Source organism: Gorilla gorilla, chromosome 4 (assembly GCF_029281585.2).
Source record: "Gorilla gorilla gorilla isolate KB3781 chromosome 4, NHGRI_mGorGor1-v2.1_pri, whole genome shotgun sequence".
In the NCBI taxonomy this organism is placed as follows: Eukaryota; Metazoa; Chordata; class Mammalia; order Primates; family Hominidae; genus Gorilla; species Gorilla gorilla.
The window spans coordinates 27,141,276-27,157,730 of NC_073228.2; the positions used below are offsets into that span (position 1 = coordinate 27,141,276).

Here is a 16,455-nt window from a genome sequence, read left to right on the forward strand (position 1 = left end):
CTTCCTACCAACATAGTCACTTTTAGGGTTTTTGACCTGAAAAGTTCTGTGGCATATTTTTTCTTTGCTATCCACTTTTTTTTTCCTTGTAGTTCTTCCCCGCATTCTATCCTTTATCTTCTAGAGACCTCGGTAGTTCCCATAAGAATAGTGCTTTACGGAGTCTAATGGTGATTTCTTAGGTAAAGACAGGAAACATTTTTTTCTTTTTTACCTACAAGTTCCATACCAAAAAATGAATGTAAACTTTTCATGCAGTTTTACACATTGAAAATGCAGGTTATTTTAATTCCATTCCATTTTTCAGAATTCTCAATCACAATCCTCTGACAACTGTTGAAGATCCATATCTCTTTAAATTGCCAGCATTAAAATATCTGTAAGTACTATAGTACTCTCATGAGTCAAGAGATGATTTATGCTTTTTAAATTTTTCATCAAAGCTTAAGTATTTTGCATTTAGGCTAAAATGTCATAATTTAAATTTTAACTGGGTTATTGAAAAAAAGTTATTGGCGAAGAAAAAAATTAAGAGGATGTATAATGGTCAAGACAGCCAGCAGGGGAAGAGAACAGCATTGAAGAACCCATATAGATTTGCAACATGTAGACACATGGAGGAATATTATTTAACCAAGAAAGCAAAGGGGAAAAGGTGTTCATTATTCTAAAAATAAAGAAAAGAGTAAATAAGATGGTGAGTGCAATATGAAAATGAGAAGATAATGGTAAAAAAAAAAAAGTGTAAGTTCTGCTCTTGAGTATCATTAATTTGATGATGCAAATCAACTTTAATTTCTTTAATAAGAGCTCCCTGGAATTCTACAGCAAATAAACTCTTGAGCTGGCTTGTTTAATAGAGAAGCCAAAATTGAATTGTTAAGTACAGAATTTTTTATTGGGGCTCATATCATGAATGTTTCGGCTTTCTTCTTCAGAGACATGGGAACAATGCTAGTCCCACTTACAACACTTAAGAACATTCTCATGATGACTGTTGAACTGGAAAAACTGTAAGTTATTTTTTTCCGAGATTTATTTTTACTTAGTTGTTTCTTTAGGTTTGTTTTATTATTTTCTTAAGTCAGGTTCATTGAGGTATAATTTTCATATAGTAACATTCACGCTTTTTAAGTGTACAGTTTGATGAGTCTGACAAATGTATAGTTACATAACCACCACCACATTCCCAATATAAAGCATTTCTGATGCCTCAAAAAGGCCCCTCCTGTCCCTTTGTAGGCAATCCCATCCTCCCACCATCAGCCCCTGTTAGCTACTAATCTGATTTCTGTTCCTATACTTTTTCCTTTTCCAGAATGTCTTATAAATGAAATCATATAGCACGTAGCCTCTTGTGTTTGGCTCCTTTCACAAAGCCTAATTTTTTTTTTTGTTTTTGAAATGGAATCTCACTCTGTCGCCCAGGCTGCAGTGCAGCGGCATGACCTAGGCTCACTGCAACCTCCACCTCCCAGGTTCAAGTGATTCTCCTGCCTCAGCCTTCCGAGTAGCTGGGATTACAGGCGCATGCCACCACGCCTGGCTAATTTTTGTATTTTTAGTAGAGACAAGGTTTCGCCATGTTGGCCAGGGTGGTTTCGAACTCCTGACCTCAAGTGATCCGCCTGCCTCAGCCTCCCAAAGTGCTAGGATTACAGATAAGATCCACCTTGCCTGGCCTCACTCAGCAGAATTTTTTTTGAGATTATGCTACCATCCATGTTGTTGCACCTATCACTACAGCTGGCCCTCCATATCTGCAGGTTCCTCATCCATAGATTCAACGAACCATGGATGGAGAATATTTGGAAAAAATAAAACATATAAAACAACAATACAACAATAAAAACAGTAGAAAATTTAAAATACAGTATAATTATGTACATACCATTTACACTGTATTAGGTACTTAGAGTATACCTGAGGCTGTATACAAACATTATGTCATTTCATAAAAAAGACCCTCAGCATCTGTGGACTTTGGTATCTGCAGGGGGTCCTGGAGCCAATCCCCTGCAGACACCGACGGACAACTGTTCACTCCTTTTTATTGCTGAGTAGTATTCCGGTTGTGTGGAAATGCCATCTCTACTAAAAATGCACAAATTAGGCAGGTGTGGTGGCACACGCCTGTAATCCCAGCTACTCGGGAGGCTGAGGCAAGAGAATCACTTGAACCCAGGAGGTGGAGGTTGCAGTGAGCCAAGATGGCACCACTGCACTCCAGCTTGGGTGACAGAGCAAGACCCTGTCTAAAAAAAATGTATATATATGTATATATATATATGTATATATATGTATGTACGTGTACATATGTATGTATATGCCTGCAGGGCCCTATTGTGAGTTTGTTACACAATTTACTGCAACTTCAATTGTGCCACCAGCCCCCACAATATGGCAAGCTAAATAGAGACTCAGTTATGCTAGGGCTGGTTGAGGGCATTATGCAAGATTAGCATGGAAAGGGCCCTTCATTTAGCACTCTGCTCCGTTCATTTTTGTCAGGTCACTTTCTTATCTTCACCAGATTGTCAGATCTCTTTTACTGCTCTAGCCTCACTTTCCTCAGCCTCCTGCAGCATCTTCCCCATCAGCTGGATCCCTTCCTCTCTGGATGAAGTCCCCTTCATTGACCAGCTTTCTCACTTAGTTCTCTAAGATAGTGAGAATCTGTCTGCTTTTTTTCTTGACCATTATTGGATAGGAAAAATGCTCTCATCCTCTGTAATGATTTGTCACCAAGACCATAAAGACATTGAACTAACTGTCTTATGGGAGTTCATTATTGGAAGTCTTCAGGAGTTTACACATGTATGTACAAAGTAGGCCAGCTCATTTGAGTCTTGGCTCATGTGTAATGATCTTTCATGTGTATTGAAAAATTATTCTCAAGTATACCTCAGGTCATTTACAGTCTCAAAGATTTGTCAGTATACTTTAAAACAATCCTGGGAACAGTTCTAGATTGAAGGAGACTAAAGAATCATGTACTAAGTGTAATGTCTGATGTTTGATTGGATTCTGAATTTTTTAAGCCATGTTAGGATTGGGACAATTGTGAAAATGTGTATACGGACCGCATAGTAGACAATGATAATATGTAGTTCCATTGAGTGATGATAGTCCTCTGGTTATATCGGAGAATGCCTTGGTTCTTAGGGGCTGCACACTGAAGTCTTCAATGGTGAAGGGTCATTATGTCTGCAACTGACTCTCAAATGGTTTTGTCCAGAAAATGTATAGACGTACACACACGGAAAGCAAATGTGGCAAAGTATTAGCAACTATTGATTCCAGATGAAAGTTATACAGGTGTTCATTATACCATTTGAAAATGTTTCCCAGCCATCCTAAGGCTTAAAGGAAAAAAAGAAAATGTTTAAAATAAAAAGTTGGGGGCAGAAAAAGAATAACAAAAATTTTGGGCTCATGCCTGTAATCCCAGCACTTTGGGAGGCCAAAGAGAGAGGGTTGTTTGTGCCCAGGAGTTCGAGACCAGCCTGGACAACATGGTGAAACCCCATTTCTACAAAATATACAAAAATTAGCCAGGTGTGGTGGCACACACCTGTAGTTCTAGCTACTCAGGAGGCTGAGGTGGGAGGATCACTTGAGCACAGGAGACAGAGGCTGCAGTGAGCCAAGATTGCACCACTGCACTCAGCTTGTGTAACAGAGCGAGACCCGGCCTCAAAATAAACAAAAGAAACACCTTTGTGGCAGAGGTAAAGTTGCTATATAACAAAATGCTGGGTTACGGTTCCGGGTCCATTCCATATGAAGATCAGAGGCTTCCACTGGACCCAAAGGAATAATACTAGTCACTTGTGATTGTTCCTTTATAGGTTTGAAAGATGTGTCAGGCCAACTTATTGGATGCAGTTTTAATCTAAAACTCTATACATTGTACCCCCAACTCATAGACTTCTTGTATCCATGAAACCCTCTTCTGTTTTCACAGTCTTAATATGGCCCCAATAAAGCCATCCTTTTGGAGGACTCAGAAAAGGCCCCCCACAACCTCTGCAACACAATAATTATAGTTAACTCTTACTGAGCACTCACTGTGCACCAGGCATTTTTCAGGTATTGATTCATTTGATCCTCAAAATTCATTAGAGGTAGGTACTATTATAATGACAAGGCCAAGGAACAGAGATTAAACAATTTGCCCAAATTCACATTATTAGCAGAGCTGAGATTGAAGCGTAGTCTGGCTATGGAATCTGTATTCTTAATCACCATGCTATACTGCCTAAGATTAACCTTTTACTTCAGTTACAGGGGTTGTTTTTATCTCTCTGAAAGTGCCCCCAATAAGCCACAACAATAAATTAATCAATTGTCTCGGTTACCTCTTTTGCCCAAATTTACGTATTGAAAAAAATTCAAACAAGCCAGAAAGATGAAAGAATAGTACAGAATCCAATCAAAGATCAGGCACTGCATGTCATGTCTTCATTTCCTTTAATCTAAAACATGCCTCTACTTTCTTTGATCTTTCATGACATTGGCATTTTTTAAGAGTCAAAGATAGTTGTCTTGTAAATTGTCCCACAATCCGGATTTGTCTGTTTCCTCATGATGAAATTCAAGTTAAGCATTTTTGGGGAAAATACTGCATAGGTGATGTATCCTTCCTGCCTCGTAACCGCAGATGGCCTGTAATACTAAGTTTGATCACTTGACTAAGGTGATCTTCCAGATCTCTCCATCGTAATTATTTGGCTGGGTACAGTGGCTCCCACTTGTAATCCCAGCACTTTGGAAGGCCGAGGTGGGAGGATTGCTTGAGCCCAGGAGTTCTACACCAGCCTGAGCAACATGGGGAAACTCTGTCACTACTGAAAATACAAAAGTACAAAAAAAAAAAAAAAAATTAGCTGGGCATGGTGGTGCAAGCCTATACTCCCAGCTACTCAGGAGGCTGAATTTGGAGGATCCCTTGAGCCCAGGGGGGTTGAGGCTGCAACGAGGTATAATTTTGCCACTGTATTTCAGCCTGGGTGACAAAATAAAAATGAAAATAAAAAATAATAATTTTCCCCTTGGTAATTAATAAATAATCTGTGGGTTGTTACTTTGAGTTCAGTGAAGATCCTGTTCTCAAATGTCTTTTCACCCAAATGTGCATCAATGATAATCCTTGTCTGAATGAATTTGTATTACACTGACGGTTGCAAAGTGACACTTTTAAAAATTCTGTCGTTCCTTCTACATTTACTAGCTGGCATTATTTCATTGAGGAAGAACTCCCCCTCTTTCTTTTTCAATATCACTCTTCGTGGATTCTTCTTTATATTAAATATGTTGTAACTTATTGTTGTTATTCTTTTGAATGCTCAAATTGTCCAGATTTGACCAATGCAGTCTTTGTTATTTTTTACCTCCGCAATCCAGGTTAAACTAAGCTATTTTTCATGCCCAGAGTAATTTATAATATTTCCCACTCCCAACAGGAATTGAGAAAGGGACTCCAGAAGTTGGGGGCTTATTCAGACTTCTTAAAAGTCTACCTTCTTCCTCTGTACTTTCAGCCCAAAGTGAGACTTTTGAGTTGGGAAGAGATACTTCTGAAACTACTAATCACTGTCACCCAATTCTAATCCCAACCATCTTTATTCTAGGCATACCATACTCACTGCCATGCTTACCCTTCAGTTGGGCACTTTTTTCCTCCTTCCTATTGGCCTTCTGGTTCCTACCCAACTGTCCAGTCCATAGGCTTCAATGACACCTTTTTCCCACCCCTGTGGTAGCGTTGGCTGCCTCCTTTACCTACTCAAGTAACCGCTTTACCGCTAATTTATTGCTCTCTGTTTTCATCTGTAGGATCTTACCTAGCCATATGGCCTACTGCCTCTGCCAATTTAAAAACAGCATTGAGGCTGTCTGCAAGACAGTCAAGCTGCATTGCAACAGTGCATGTCTGACAAACACCACACATTGTCGTGAGTCCAAATTGCACGGTGATAAATTGTTACATTAAGTATTTGTTTTTAAACTTTTTATTTTTAATGATGATAAAATTTTAAGCTAATGACATAATTGCTTTATTTTTATTTACTCATTCAGAGTTAAACTCCCTCAATTTCCGAACTACTCCCTTGCTGAGAGTCAGGTTGTCAGTTACTATTACAAAATTTAATAATAGAACTGTTCCATATGCACAAAGGACCAAGACAAAGGAATGGGAAGGCTAGGGAATAACATTAACATCCACACACTGTATACTGTGCTCTCTGCTTGATGCTTTGCCCACAGTGATAATTTCTTCATATAGTGCAATGTAGTTTGTAAGCTGGTTTTAAATCCATGAGATCTCAAGTACTCTCTGCCTTATAGGACAGATGTAGATACGGTTTTGGTCTTTCTGTTTTTACAGTTTTATAAGAGTACAAGTGATGCTGTTTTATTTGAAGCCTGAGAGCTTCTGGTTCCATAACCAGAAATTGCTACCTGGCTCTTCTAATGGAATGGAGGGCTTTTCCATTCTTAGACTGTCCAACTCTGAACTTGCTCCGAATCTCAAACCTTTCTGTTCACAGAACAAACGCTCAAGGGCTTTCAAGAGTGTTTCTGTAGATTAGGTTTATTAGCATCAACTTCATGACTTCTAAAATGTGACTGCTTTCATGTCCAGATAGCTTGAATACAGGTATCTACCAGTGATATGGGGTGGATAATTAATAATGCTTGGTTACATAAAGTCAGTGTTGCTTATTTTTCAAAGCTTTTTTTTTTTTTTTTTTTTTTTTTTTTTACCAATTATGTTATTCCCTTCTCCCCAAGAAGTGGGCAGAAAAGCTTTGTTAACCTCCTTTTACAGATGAGGAAAAACAAGATCAGAGGTGCTAAGTGCTGTAGCCTAGTGCCAGGTCTTCTGGCCCCAATTCTGGGTTCTCCCCAAGCCCATGTTTCTTCCCCTTTCTCACAATCTTTACTTCTTCCTCTGACCCTCACCACCACCCAAAGTACTTTTAATTCTGGAAAAGAAACCCAGCTGCACAGTGGCACACCTGACCTTCATGCAGTCAGAAGCTTTGGATGATTCCCCATCCAAAATATTAGAGATGAAATGAAAGCAAAGTAGGCATCTGACAAAAGTTGCTTTTTCCCTTCTGCATTTTAGGACCTCAAGTAATGTTTATCCTGAAACTGCTATCATACCAGAGATTCACTGTGTATTTAACAACATAGGCATACAATCTGGCAAATTTGAAAAACTCTTAACATACACCCCAAATCCCTACCCAAATTTAAGAACTAGGGTGGACACAGTGCTTTTTTCCATGTCGCATCTTCTGTGATGGGGCTACCACACGTGGGAGCAGAGAATGGGGTGGGTGGAGCGCATGCCAGATGAGGATCTATCAGCAATGGGAGGGGGCCTCCACTTTAGCATCTCCACCCTGCTCCTCTCAGAGGACCGCCTTTCATTGCATTCAGCTGTGATGGTAGCAAGAACACAGGTGCACCGAGGACGAGGAGAGCAGGAGCCTTGTGCTCTCTCTGCATCTGAGGCAGGACAGCACAGGGTACAGAGCAGTCTGCAGAGAGGCCAGCTCATCAGGGAAGCAATTGTCTTCCACCTTGGGCTTTGACTGAGCACTGGGCAATTGGCCTCTGGGGATCAACGAAATAATCCTAAACAGAGTTATTCTATGTCACACTATGGAATGTTCCAAGTAGGTGGCCGTGTTTTCAAAAGATGTATTTTCTCCTTTTGTTGTTGCCATTTCATAGGTTTAGGATTGGGTGTGTGTTTCTCCTCTCTGAATGGCACTCGAATGTTTGCTGACTCCTACTCTGTGTGACTGGAGTGTACAGCTATGGACTGATGCATCCCATCCCATCATCTTTCATGATCAAAGCAGTCTCTTCTTTTTTGACAGCTGAAGAAGCATCTATAGGGAATCCAGAAGGAGCGTTCATGAAGGTGTTACAAGCCCGGAAGAATTACACAAGCACTGAGCTGATTGTTGAGCCGGAGGAGCCCTCAGACAGCAGTGGCATCAACTTGTCAGGCTTTGGGAGTGAGTAGCTAGACACCAATGACGAGAGTGATGTTACCAGTACACTAAGTTACATCTTGCCTTATTTCTCAGCGGTAAACCTAGATGTGAAATCACTGTTACTACCGTTCATTAAACTGCCAACCACAGGAAACAGCCTGGCAAAGATTCAAACTGTAGGCACAAACCGGCCGAGAGTGAATAGAGTCCTCATGGGCCCAAGGAGCATCCAGAAAAGGCACTTCAAAGAGGTAGGAAGGCAGAGCATCAGGAGGGAACAGGGTGCCCAGGCATCTATGGAGAACGCTGCCGAAGAAAAAAGGCTCGGGAGTCCAGCCCCAAGGGAGCTGGAACAGCCTCACACACAGCAGGGGCCTGAGAAGTTAGCGGGAAACGCCGTCTACACCAAGCCTTCGTTCACCCAAGAACATAAGGCAGCAGTCTCTGTGCTGAAACCCTTCTCCAAGGGCGCGCCTTCTACCTCCAGCCCTGCAAAAGCCCTACCACAGGTGAGAGACAGATCGAAAGACTTAACCAACGCTATTTCCATTTTAGAAACTGCAAAGGCTAGAGTTACAAATATGAAGACTTCTAAACCAATCGTACATTCCAGAAAAAAATACCGCTTTCACAAAACTCGCTCCCGCATGACCCACAGAACACCCAAGGTCAAAAAGAGTCCAAAGGTCAGAAAGAAAAGTTATCTGAGTAGACTGATGCTCGCAAACAGGCTTCCGTTCTCTGCAGCGAAAAGCCTCATAAATTCCCCTTCACAAGGGGCTTTTTCATCCTTAAGAGACCTGAGTCCTCAAGAAAATCCTTTTCTGGAAGTATCTGCTCCTTCAGATCATTTTATAGAAAACAATAATACAAAAGACACAACTGCAAGAAATGCCTTTGAAGAAAATGTTTTTATGGAAAACACTAACATGCCAGAAGGAACCATCTCTGAAAACACAAACTACAATCATCCTCCTGAGGCAGATTCCGCTGGGACTGCATTCAACTTAGGGCCAACTGTTAAACAAACTGAGACAAAATGGGAATACAACAACGTGGGCACTGACCTGTCCCCCGAGCCCAAAAGCTTCAATTACCCATTGCTCTCGTCCCCAGGTGATCAGTTTGAAATTCAGCTAACCCAGCAGCTACAATCCCTTATCCCCAACAACAATGTGAGAAGGCTCATTGCTCATGTTATCCGGACCTTGAAGATGGACTGCTCTGGGGCCCATGTGCAAGTGACCTGTGCCAAGCTCATCTCCAAGCTCATCTCCAGGACAGGCCACCTGATGAAGCTTCTCAGTGGGCAGCAGGAAGTAAAGGCATCCAAGATAGAATGGGATACGGACCAATGGAAGACTGAGAACTACATTAATGAGAGCACAGAAGCCCAGAGTGAACAGAAAGAGAAGTCGCTTGAGGTGAGGACTACACAGAAACATGAGACCCAGATTTCCCATCATTTAGCATATCCCAGGAAAGTGCCCACACAGAAGAATCTGGGACTTCCAGGCCATAGCTTATCTTGGCCATGTAACTTTGGTCATGACAGTGATCTCCCACTTTGCTCATGTAGAGAGTGAAATAGATTAGGGCACAAGATGAACTGTAGGCCGGGGGTGGTAGCTCACGCCTGTAATCTCAGCACTTTGGGAGGCCAAGGTGGGTGGATTACTTGAAGTCAGGAGTTTGAGACCAGCTTGGCCAACATAGTGAAAGCCTGTCTCCACAAAAAATAAGAAAATTAGCTGGGTTGATGACACGTGCCTGTAGTCCCAGCTACTTGGGAGGCTGAGGTGGCAGGATCACCTGAGCCCAGGGAGGTCGAGTCTAGTGAACGGTGATTGCACCACTGTACCCCAGCCTGGGTGACAGAGTGAGACCCTCTTTCAAAAAAATAAAAAAGAACCTGTAAGCTACTCACCTGGAATACTGGGGTTTTGAATAGTTAGCTCTCATTCTGTTTTTTGTTTTTTTTTTTTTTTTTTTTAGTTCACAAAAGAAGTTCCAGGATATGGCTATACCAAAAAACTCATCTTGGCATCAATTGTGACTGGAATACTAACGATTTTGATGATACTTTTCTGCCTCATTGAGGTAAGGACAATAATTAATTCAGGTTTTCAGAATGCAGTCCTGTCTTTGTGTGGATTCAGAGCTCACAAACTGAAAACCAAAGCCACTTTCCCACCTGCTGCTACTTGACATACTTCTTCAGTCATTTAAGGCTGAGGTGTATGCTTTGTTCTTTTACTGCAGTGTATATTTCAGGATTTTTAAAGGATCCTCGCTTCCAGATCTCTGTGAATTGAAACCAAGTTAATCCCACTAGACTATTTTAAGAAGTCGATATAATAGCAAAATTTCTCCCACCCAAAACTATGTCAACAATTGGATGTACTCACCAAGTCACCCTTACTCTGCCACTAATTTATTTCCTTGTTGCTGAAATGATGAGAGAGGTATAATCTCCACCCTCACGGAGTTGTCATCACCCTGGAGAGGAAGGAGAGAGCCAAAAGACAGAAGTATTGTCTTGTAGACTTATTAGATTTACACAGTATCGTCCTCCAGTGTGTAAGGCATTGTCTAAATAGGTCCAGTTAAAGCACTACAGAGTAGCCATCTTTTACAAAAATTGTTGGCAACATTTTTAAGTTCACTGGTGAGGGGGAACATCTCATACTCTAGCCCTCCTGAGCCTAGACCCTCTGTGAGATGTGTCACCATTTCTTGGACACCATGTGAGACATTCCCCCTCAGATTAGAGATGCTCAGCTTGCATCAACTTACCTAAAGCCTACATCTGGCTACTCTGGGGCAAGTCCTGTTTACAGTGCCCATTCCTGGAGCTTGCCTCTGTCTTTTGTTCGATTACATGATGTATTACTTTTCCCAATAGGCCAGTGCTAGCATATTGGAAGAGTGATTTAATAAAGCTGGCAACCTTGACGCTATGCCACCAGTCCAACCTTATTTGCCTCATTTACCATTTCCATTATTGTGGCAGCCCTCCATTCCAGCCACAGCAGCCCCTCACCAAACCCCAGTCACACCACCCGCATTTCTGCTTTTGTCTGTGTGTTTGTCCATCTAAAATGCCCTTATTTCACTCTGCCTGTGGGAGTCCTATGCATCTCTCAAAAGCCAACTCAAGTTCATCTTTCTTCTTGACACCTTCCCTGAATATTCCAGCCCTGCTGAGCCTAGTCCCTTTGTGAGATTTGTCACCATTTCTTGGACACCATATGAGAGACTTCAGAGGCTGAAGTGGGAGGATCGCTTGAGCCTGGGAGGTCAAGGATGCAGTGAGCTGTGGTCGTACCACTGCACTCTAGCCTGGGCAACACAGCGAGGCCCTGTCTTAAAAACAGCCACCACCAAAAACTATCTTGGGATTTGAATAGGATTACGTTAAATTTGTAGATTAATTTGAGAATTTACATCTGTACGACATTCTAGGAACGTGCTATCTCATGTCATGTATTCATTTCTTGTTAATGTCTTTCAGAAGAGCTTTAGTGTTTCCATATATAGATCTTACACATCTTTTGTTAGATAAAAGATCTTTGTATTTTTGTTCCTAAATTCTTCATACATTTGTATTGCCATTGTAAATGGGATCTTTCTTCCATTTTCTAATTAGTTATTGGTGGTACATGGGAAAAGTATTTGAGGTTTGTGTGCTGATTTCTTGATTTTGTAGATAGCCACTGTATTGAATTCTCATTACTTCCAGTAAAATCTTAGTTGATTCTCTTAGGCTTCTTTGGCTAACATTTATCATTTAATATGCAAATAATGATAGTTTTGTCTCTTCCTTTCCAATACTTCTACTCTTTCCTTCCTTTCCCTTTTCCTTTTTCCTTTCCTTTCCTTTCCTTTTTTTTCCCTTCTCAGGGCCTTGTTGTCACCCAGGCTGGAGAGCAATGGTGTGATCTAGCTCACTGTAACATCAAACTCCTGGGCTTAAGGGATCCTCCTGCCTCAGCTTCCTGAGTGGCTGGGACTACAGGCAGGCAGCTAATTTAAAGAATGTGTTTGTAGAGACAAGGTCTTGCTATATTGCCCAGGCTGGTTTTCCTGCCACTTCAGAGGAAGGACTCAGGTTTCCTTTTTCTCCTACTTTTAAGAGTTTTTATTAGGAATTATCTGTTGAATGTTATCTAAAACAGTCAATAAAATGTATTAAGTGCCAGCTGCATGCAAGACCCTAAGTTAGATACAGTCAGCCCTCTTCATCAGCAGGTCCACATCTTCAGATTCAACTAGATCAGACTGAATATTTGAAGAAAAAAAAAACAATAAAAATACAAACAGAAAGTACAATATAACAACTGTCACCACTGTACAATATGTATACATTTTATTAGTGATGACTTAAATTACATGGGGCCAGGCGTGGTGGCTCACACTTGTAATCCCAACACATTGGGAGGCCAACCTGGGCAGCATAGTGAGACCTTGTCTTTATTAAAAATTAAAAAAAAAAATAGCCAGGTGTGGTAGTATGCACCTGTAGTCTCACTCAAGAGGCTGAGGTGGGCGGATCACTGGAGCCCAGGAGGTTGAGGCTACAGTGAGCTGTGATCGTGACACCGCACTCCATCCTGAGTAACAGAGGATGACACTGCACTCCAGCGTAAGCAACAGAGGGCAATCCTGTCGCTAAGTAAATAAAGTATAGGGGGGATGCGTGTTGGTTATAAGCAAATACTACACCATTGTATGTAAGGAATTGAGCATCCACAGATTCTGGTATGGTGTGGGGGCGGTATCCTAGAACCAGTCCCCCGCAAGATAGCAAGGATGACTGAACTATGGAAGAATCAAAGCAGTGTTACACAGTATACAATTCCTGTCTTCAAAAAAGTTACCTCATCAGGTAGATGAGACTTATAATGAATAAAAGGAATCAATACAGATTTGGAGACGGTGGTTGTTGTCATAGATAATCTTAATTGTGTTTTCTTCTAAAACAGATCTGTTGTCACCGAAGGTCATTACAAGAAGATGAAGAAGGATTCTCAAGGTAAATATTAGTCTGGTGATTTTTTTTTTTCTTTTCTTTTGAGACGGAGTTTCCCTCTTGTTGCCAGGCTGGAGTGCAATGACGCGATCTCGGCTCACGGCAACCTCCACTTCCCAGGTTCAAGCGATTCTCCTGCCTCAGCCTCCCGAGTAGCTGGGATTACAGGCATGCACCACCACTAGTCTCGCGACGTTTTAATTAGAATTTTAGAATTAGAGGAGGGCTTAGAACTCTGCCCTCATTTTTCAGTGAGGAAACTGCCCAAGACAGGACAAATACTTACTTACCCTAATGCTTAGCCTGGCTCCAGTGAAATTAGCTCCCCAGCCAAAGCTGAGCTGGATGGAACTAACAAGGACAAACCTGCTGTCCCCAGCCCTTTCGGGAGGTGGGGAGGGATAGGAAGGAGAAAGGTTTTGGTGCCTATTGCTGCTGATGGTGGGCATCAGGCCAGGCCAGGGGCCTTCTTGGAGGCTCTGGGAAAGGGGAAGGGAAGGCCACCGGGTGTGAGAGAGAGGGCACTTGTCTCCTTCAAGGCTGATGGAAGGTAGGATATGTGAGTCCTTCCTCTTAAGTAGCAGGAAACAGTATTTTCTCTTTTATTTCTTTTTTTTTTCCCCCTGGATCCTAGAACTGAGGAAACACTATTTTCTCATCTTACTGGTTTTTGGGCCCCTACTCTATTCCTTTTATGCAAACCTCACAGAATTTTAACCAGAAAGGCCAGGCAGGATGGCTCACGCCTGTAATCACAGCACTTTGGGATCACTTGAGGTTAGGAGCTTGTGACCAACCTGACCAACATGGTGAAACCCCATCTCTACTAAAAATACTAAATTAGCTGGGTGTGGTGGCGCAGGCCTGTAATCCCAGCTACTTGGGAGGCTGAGGCAGGAGAACTGCTTGAAGCCAGGAGGCGCAGGTTGCAGGGAGCCAAGATAGCACCATTGCACTCCAGCCTGGGGAATGAGCCAAACTATCTGGCTTAAAGACATGTACAAACCTCTCAGTGCCACAAGAGTAAATAATCACGCATGGAAGCTGCACAAGAAGTCATCTAATGAGGACAAGATCCTCAACAGGGACCCTGGGTAAATGATGGGGCCCTCACAGTTCCCATCTAAAATGAGGAGGGGGTGAGAAGCTTAATTGCTCCTTTCAAGAATCAAAACCTTGGCATTGTTATTCTTATCCCAGGGACAGCGAAGCCCCAATGGAGGAGGAGAGTGAAGCCCTGCCATAGGAGGAGAACCCAGCCCACCTCAGGCCTCCTGCAAAAATACATAGCATAAACAACAGCCATCAAAAAGAAAAGCAGGACTGAAGCCAGCGGCCCACACATCCACAGAGGCAGCGGGCAGAGCAAGCACAGGGCCATCGTTCCAGCCCTTGTTTCCCAGTCTAATTAGTCACCCAGACCTGAAAACATATCCTTAGGGGGTGGAGATTTTACAATTAAATCACATTGTTTTTGGTGCCCTCTCCCTTGGTTCATCAAGCACCAGTCATATAATACCACATACTTGAACTCCTGCCCACAGGGGACCTCCCATCTCCTGGCCCCTATCATAGGATCACTGGGCCTACCTGCACTGTGGGGCCAAGCCCTGTCTTTTTCCCAAGCCCTCAAGCACACGCATGAATGTTCATCCCGACTTGGTAGGGGGCTTTTCACCCTTACAAGATGGCAAAAGATTCACATTGCTTTTTTTAAAATGTGTTTTTCTTTTTAAAAATCCCAACCCTTGGATAGCAGGGAGGTGCTGGAGGGGTAGAGTCAAGAAGAGTGTGTGAGAACAGTAATTTCCCAAGACTGCCCTCTGCAGGACTGTATTTCAGAAAACACACTGGTGGGGCTACCTCTCCATTCACATGTACTGCCCTAGCCTCTCCCCATCCCCGGCTGATGCACATCCATAACTGCACTGTTCCATAACAGCAGTAGCATGTTGCAGAAAGCGCTAGGATTCCTCCACTCCATCTTCAAAGAAAAAGTCACTAATAAATCACATTTGGTAGGTTAGTGAACATTAAACACATTAGTGAGCAAAAGAAAATAGGAATGAACAAGAATTGGTCATCTACCTAACTGAACACAAATGAACTCTGGCAGTTCGGTAATAGGAGGTAAAGAACCGCGCTAATTGCAGAACAGCAGCCCCCCTACCTTCCCAGGAGCAGTGTGACTGGGAAGCAGCCCTGTGTGTATGCTTGTGCAGGTTCTAAGCAAAGTGAGCTGCCCATCAGTTCCGATGAGTTTGCTGATGCTAGACATACGACATCTGTTCTCTTGCTGCCTGCCCCGGTTATCTCCCAAAGTTCTTTACTGAGAATGAAAAGCATCTTTCTCTGTGTGGTGACTTCAGTAGGCCAACAAATATTTGAGTTTAAAGCACAAGACTAAATAGTCATAGGCAGAGTAGCGTTATCATTTACAATTTGCTTACTTGATGCTAAACCGTGGGTTAGGCATTTTACAGTAACATCATCTAGCCCAGCAATTCATGGAGGCATAGTTGTTAAAATCATCTGACACTTTGGGAGGCTGAGGCGGGCGGATCACGAGGTCAGGAGATCGAGACCATCCTGGCTAACATGGTGAAACCCTGTCTCCACTAAAAATACAAAAAAATTAGCCGGGCGTGGTGGCAGGAGCCTGTAGTCCCAGCTACTCGAGAAGCTGAGGCAGGAGAATGGTGTGAACCTGGAAGGTGGAGCTTGCAGTGAGCCAAGATCACACCACTGCACTCCAGCCTGGGCAAGAGAATGAGACTCCATCTCAAAAAAAAAAAAAATCATCATCTGACAGATAAGGATACAGGGCTCGAAGAACGTAGGTGAGCTGCCCAAAGTGTCCAAAGCCACACATCCAAAGCAACAAATTAGGGTTTTAAGCTAGCACTGTTAGACTTCAAAGCCTCTTAACCATTCTACTGCCCTGCTGTAGGGCTTAGGTAGTTGGGGGGATAAGCCATGGTTGCCATCAAAGAGTTAATATAACAATAACATGGAGATGGTGAGGATGATCGCAGCTGCTGTTTATTGGCACCAGCTGTGGTCCAGGTACAGCGCTAAGCACTTTAATTACACTGTTAAGTCATCAGGACAGAAGCTCCCCACACCAGCTCTAATAGGGGTGAGTGTTGGACATAAGCAGGGAGCTGACAAGAAGCCAAGACAAGGCCGGGTGCAGTGACTCATGCTTGTAATCCCAGCACTTTGGGAGGCTGAGGTAGGTGGACCACCTGAGGCAGGAGTTCAAGACCACCCCGGCCAACATGGCAAAACCCTGTCTCTACTAAAAATTACAAAAATTAGCTGGGGGTGGTGATGCACGCCTGTAATCCCAGTTACTCAGGAAGCTGAGGGAGGGAGAATTGCTTGAACCTGGGAGGCGGA

At 42.7% G+C, this 16,455-nt stretch overlaps 1 protein-coding gene across 1 annotated transcript in view; it reads left to right on the forward strand.

Annotated features, from left to right (window-relative positions):
* The window catches only part of LRRC37A3 (leucine rich repeat containing 37 member A3), a 77,246-nt gene extending 62,713 nt beyond the window's left edge, over positions 1-14,533 (forward strand). The window contains 7 exon segments of the mRNA XM_063706179.1: positions 308-379; positions 939-1,013; positions 5,839-5,957; positions 7,902-9,445; positions 10,017-10,121; positions 13,007-13,056; positions 14,254-14,533. Of these exon segments, the coding sequence (XP_063562249.1) occupies positions 308-379; positions 939-1,013; positions 5,839-5,957; positions 7,902-9,445; positions 10,017-10,121; positions 13,007-13,056; positions 14,254-14,299 (2,011 nt within the window). The 3' untranslated portion in view covers positions 14,300-14,533.
* The last annotated feature ends 1,922 nt before the right edge of the window (positions 14,534-16,455 follow it).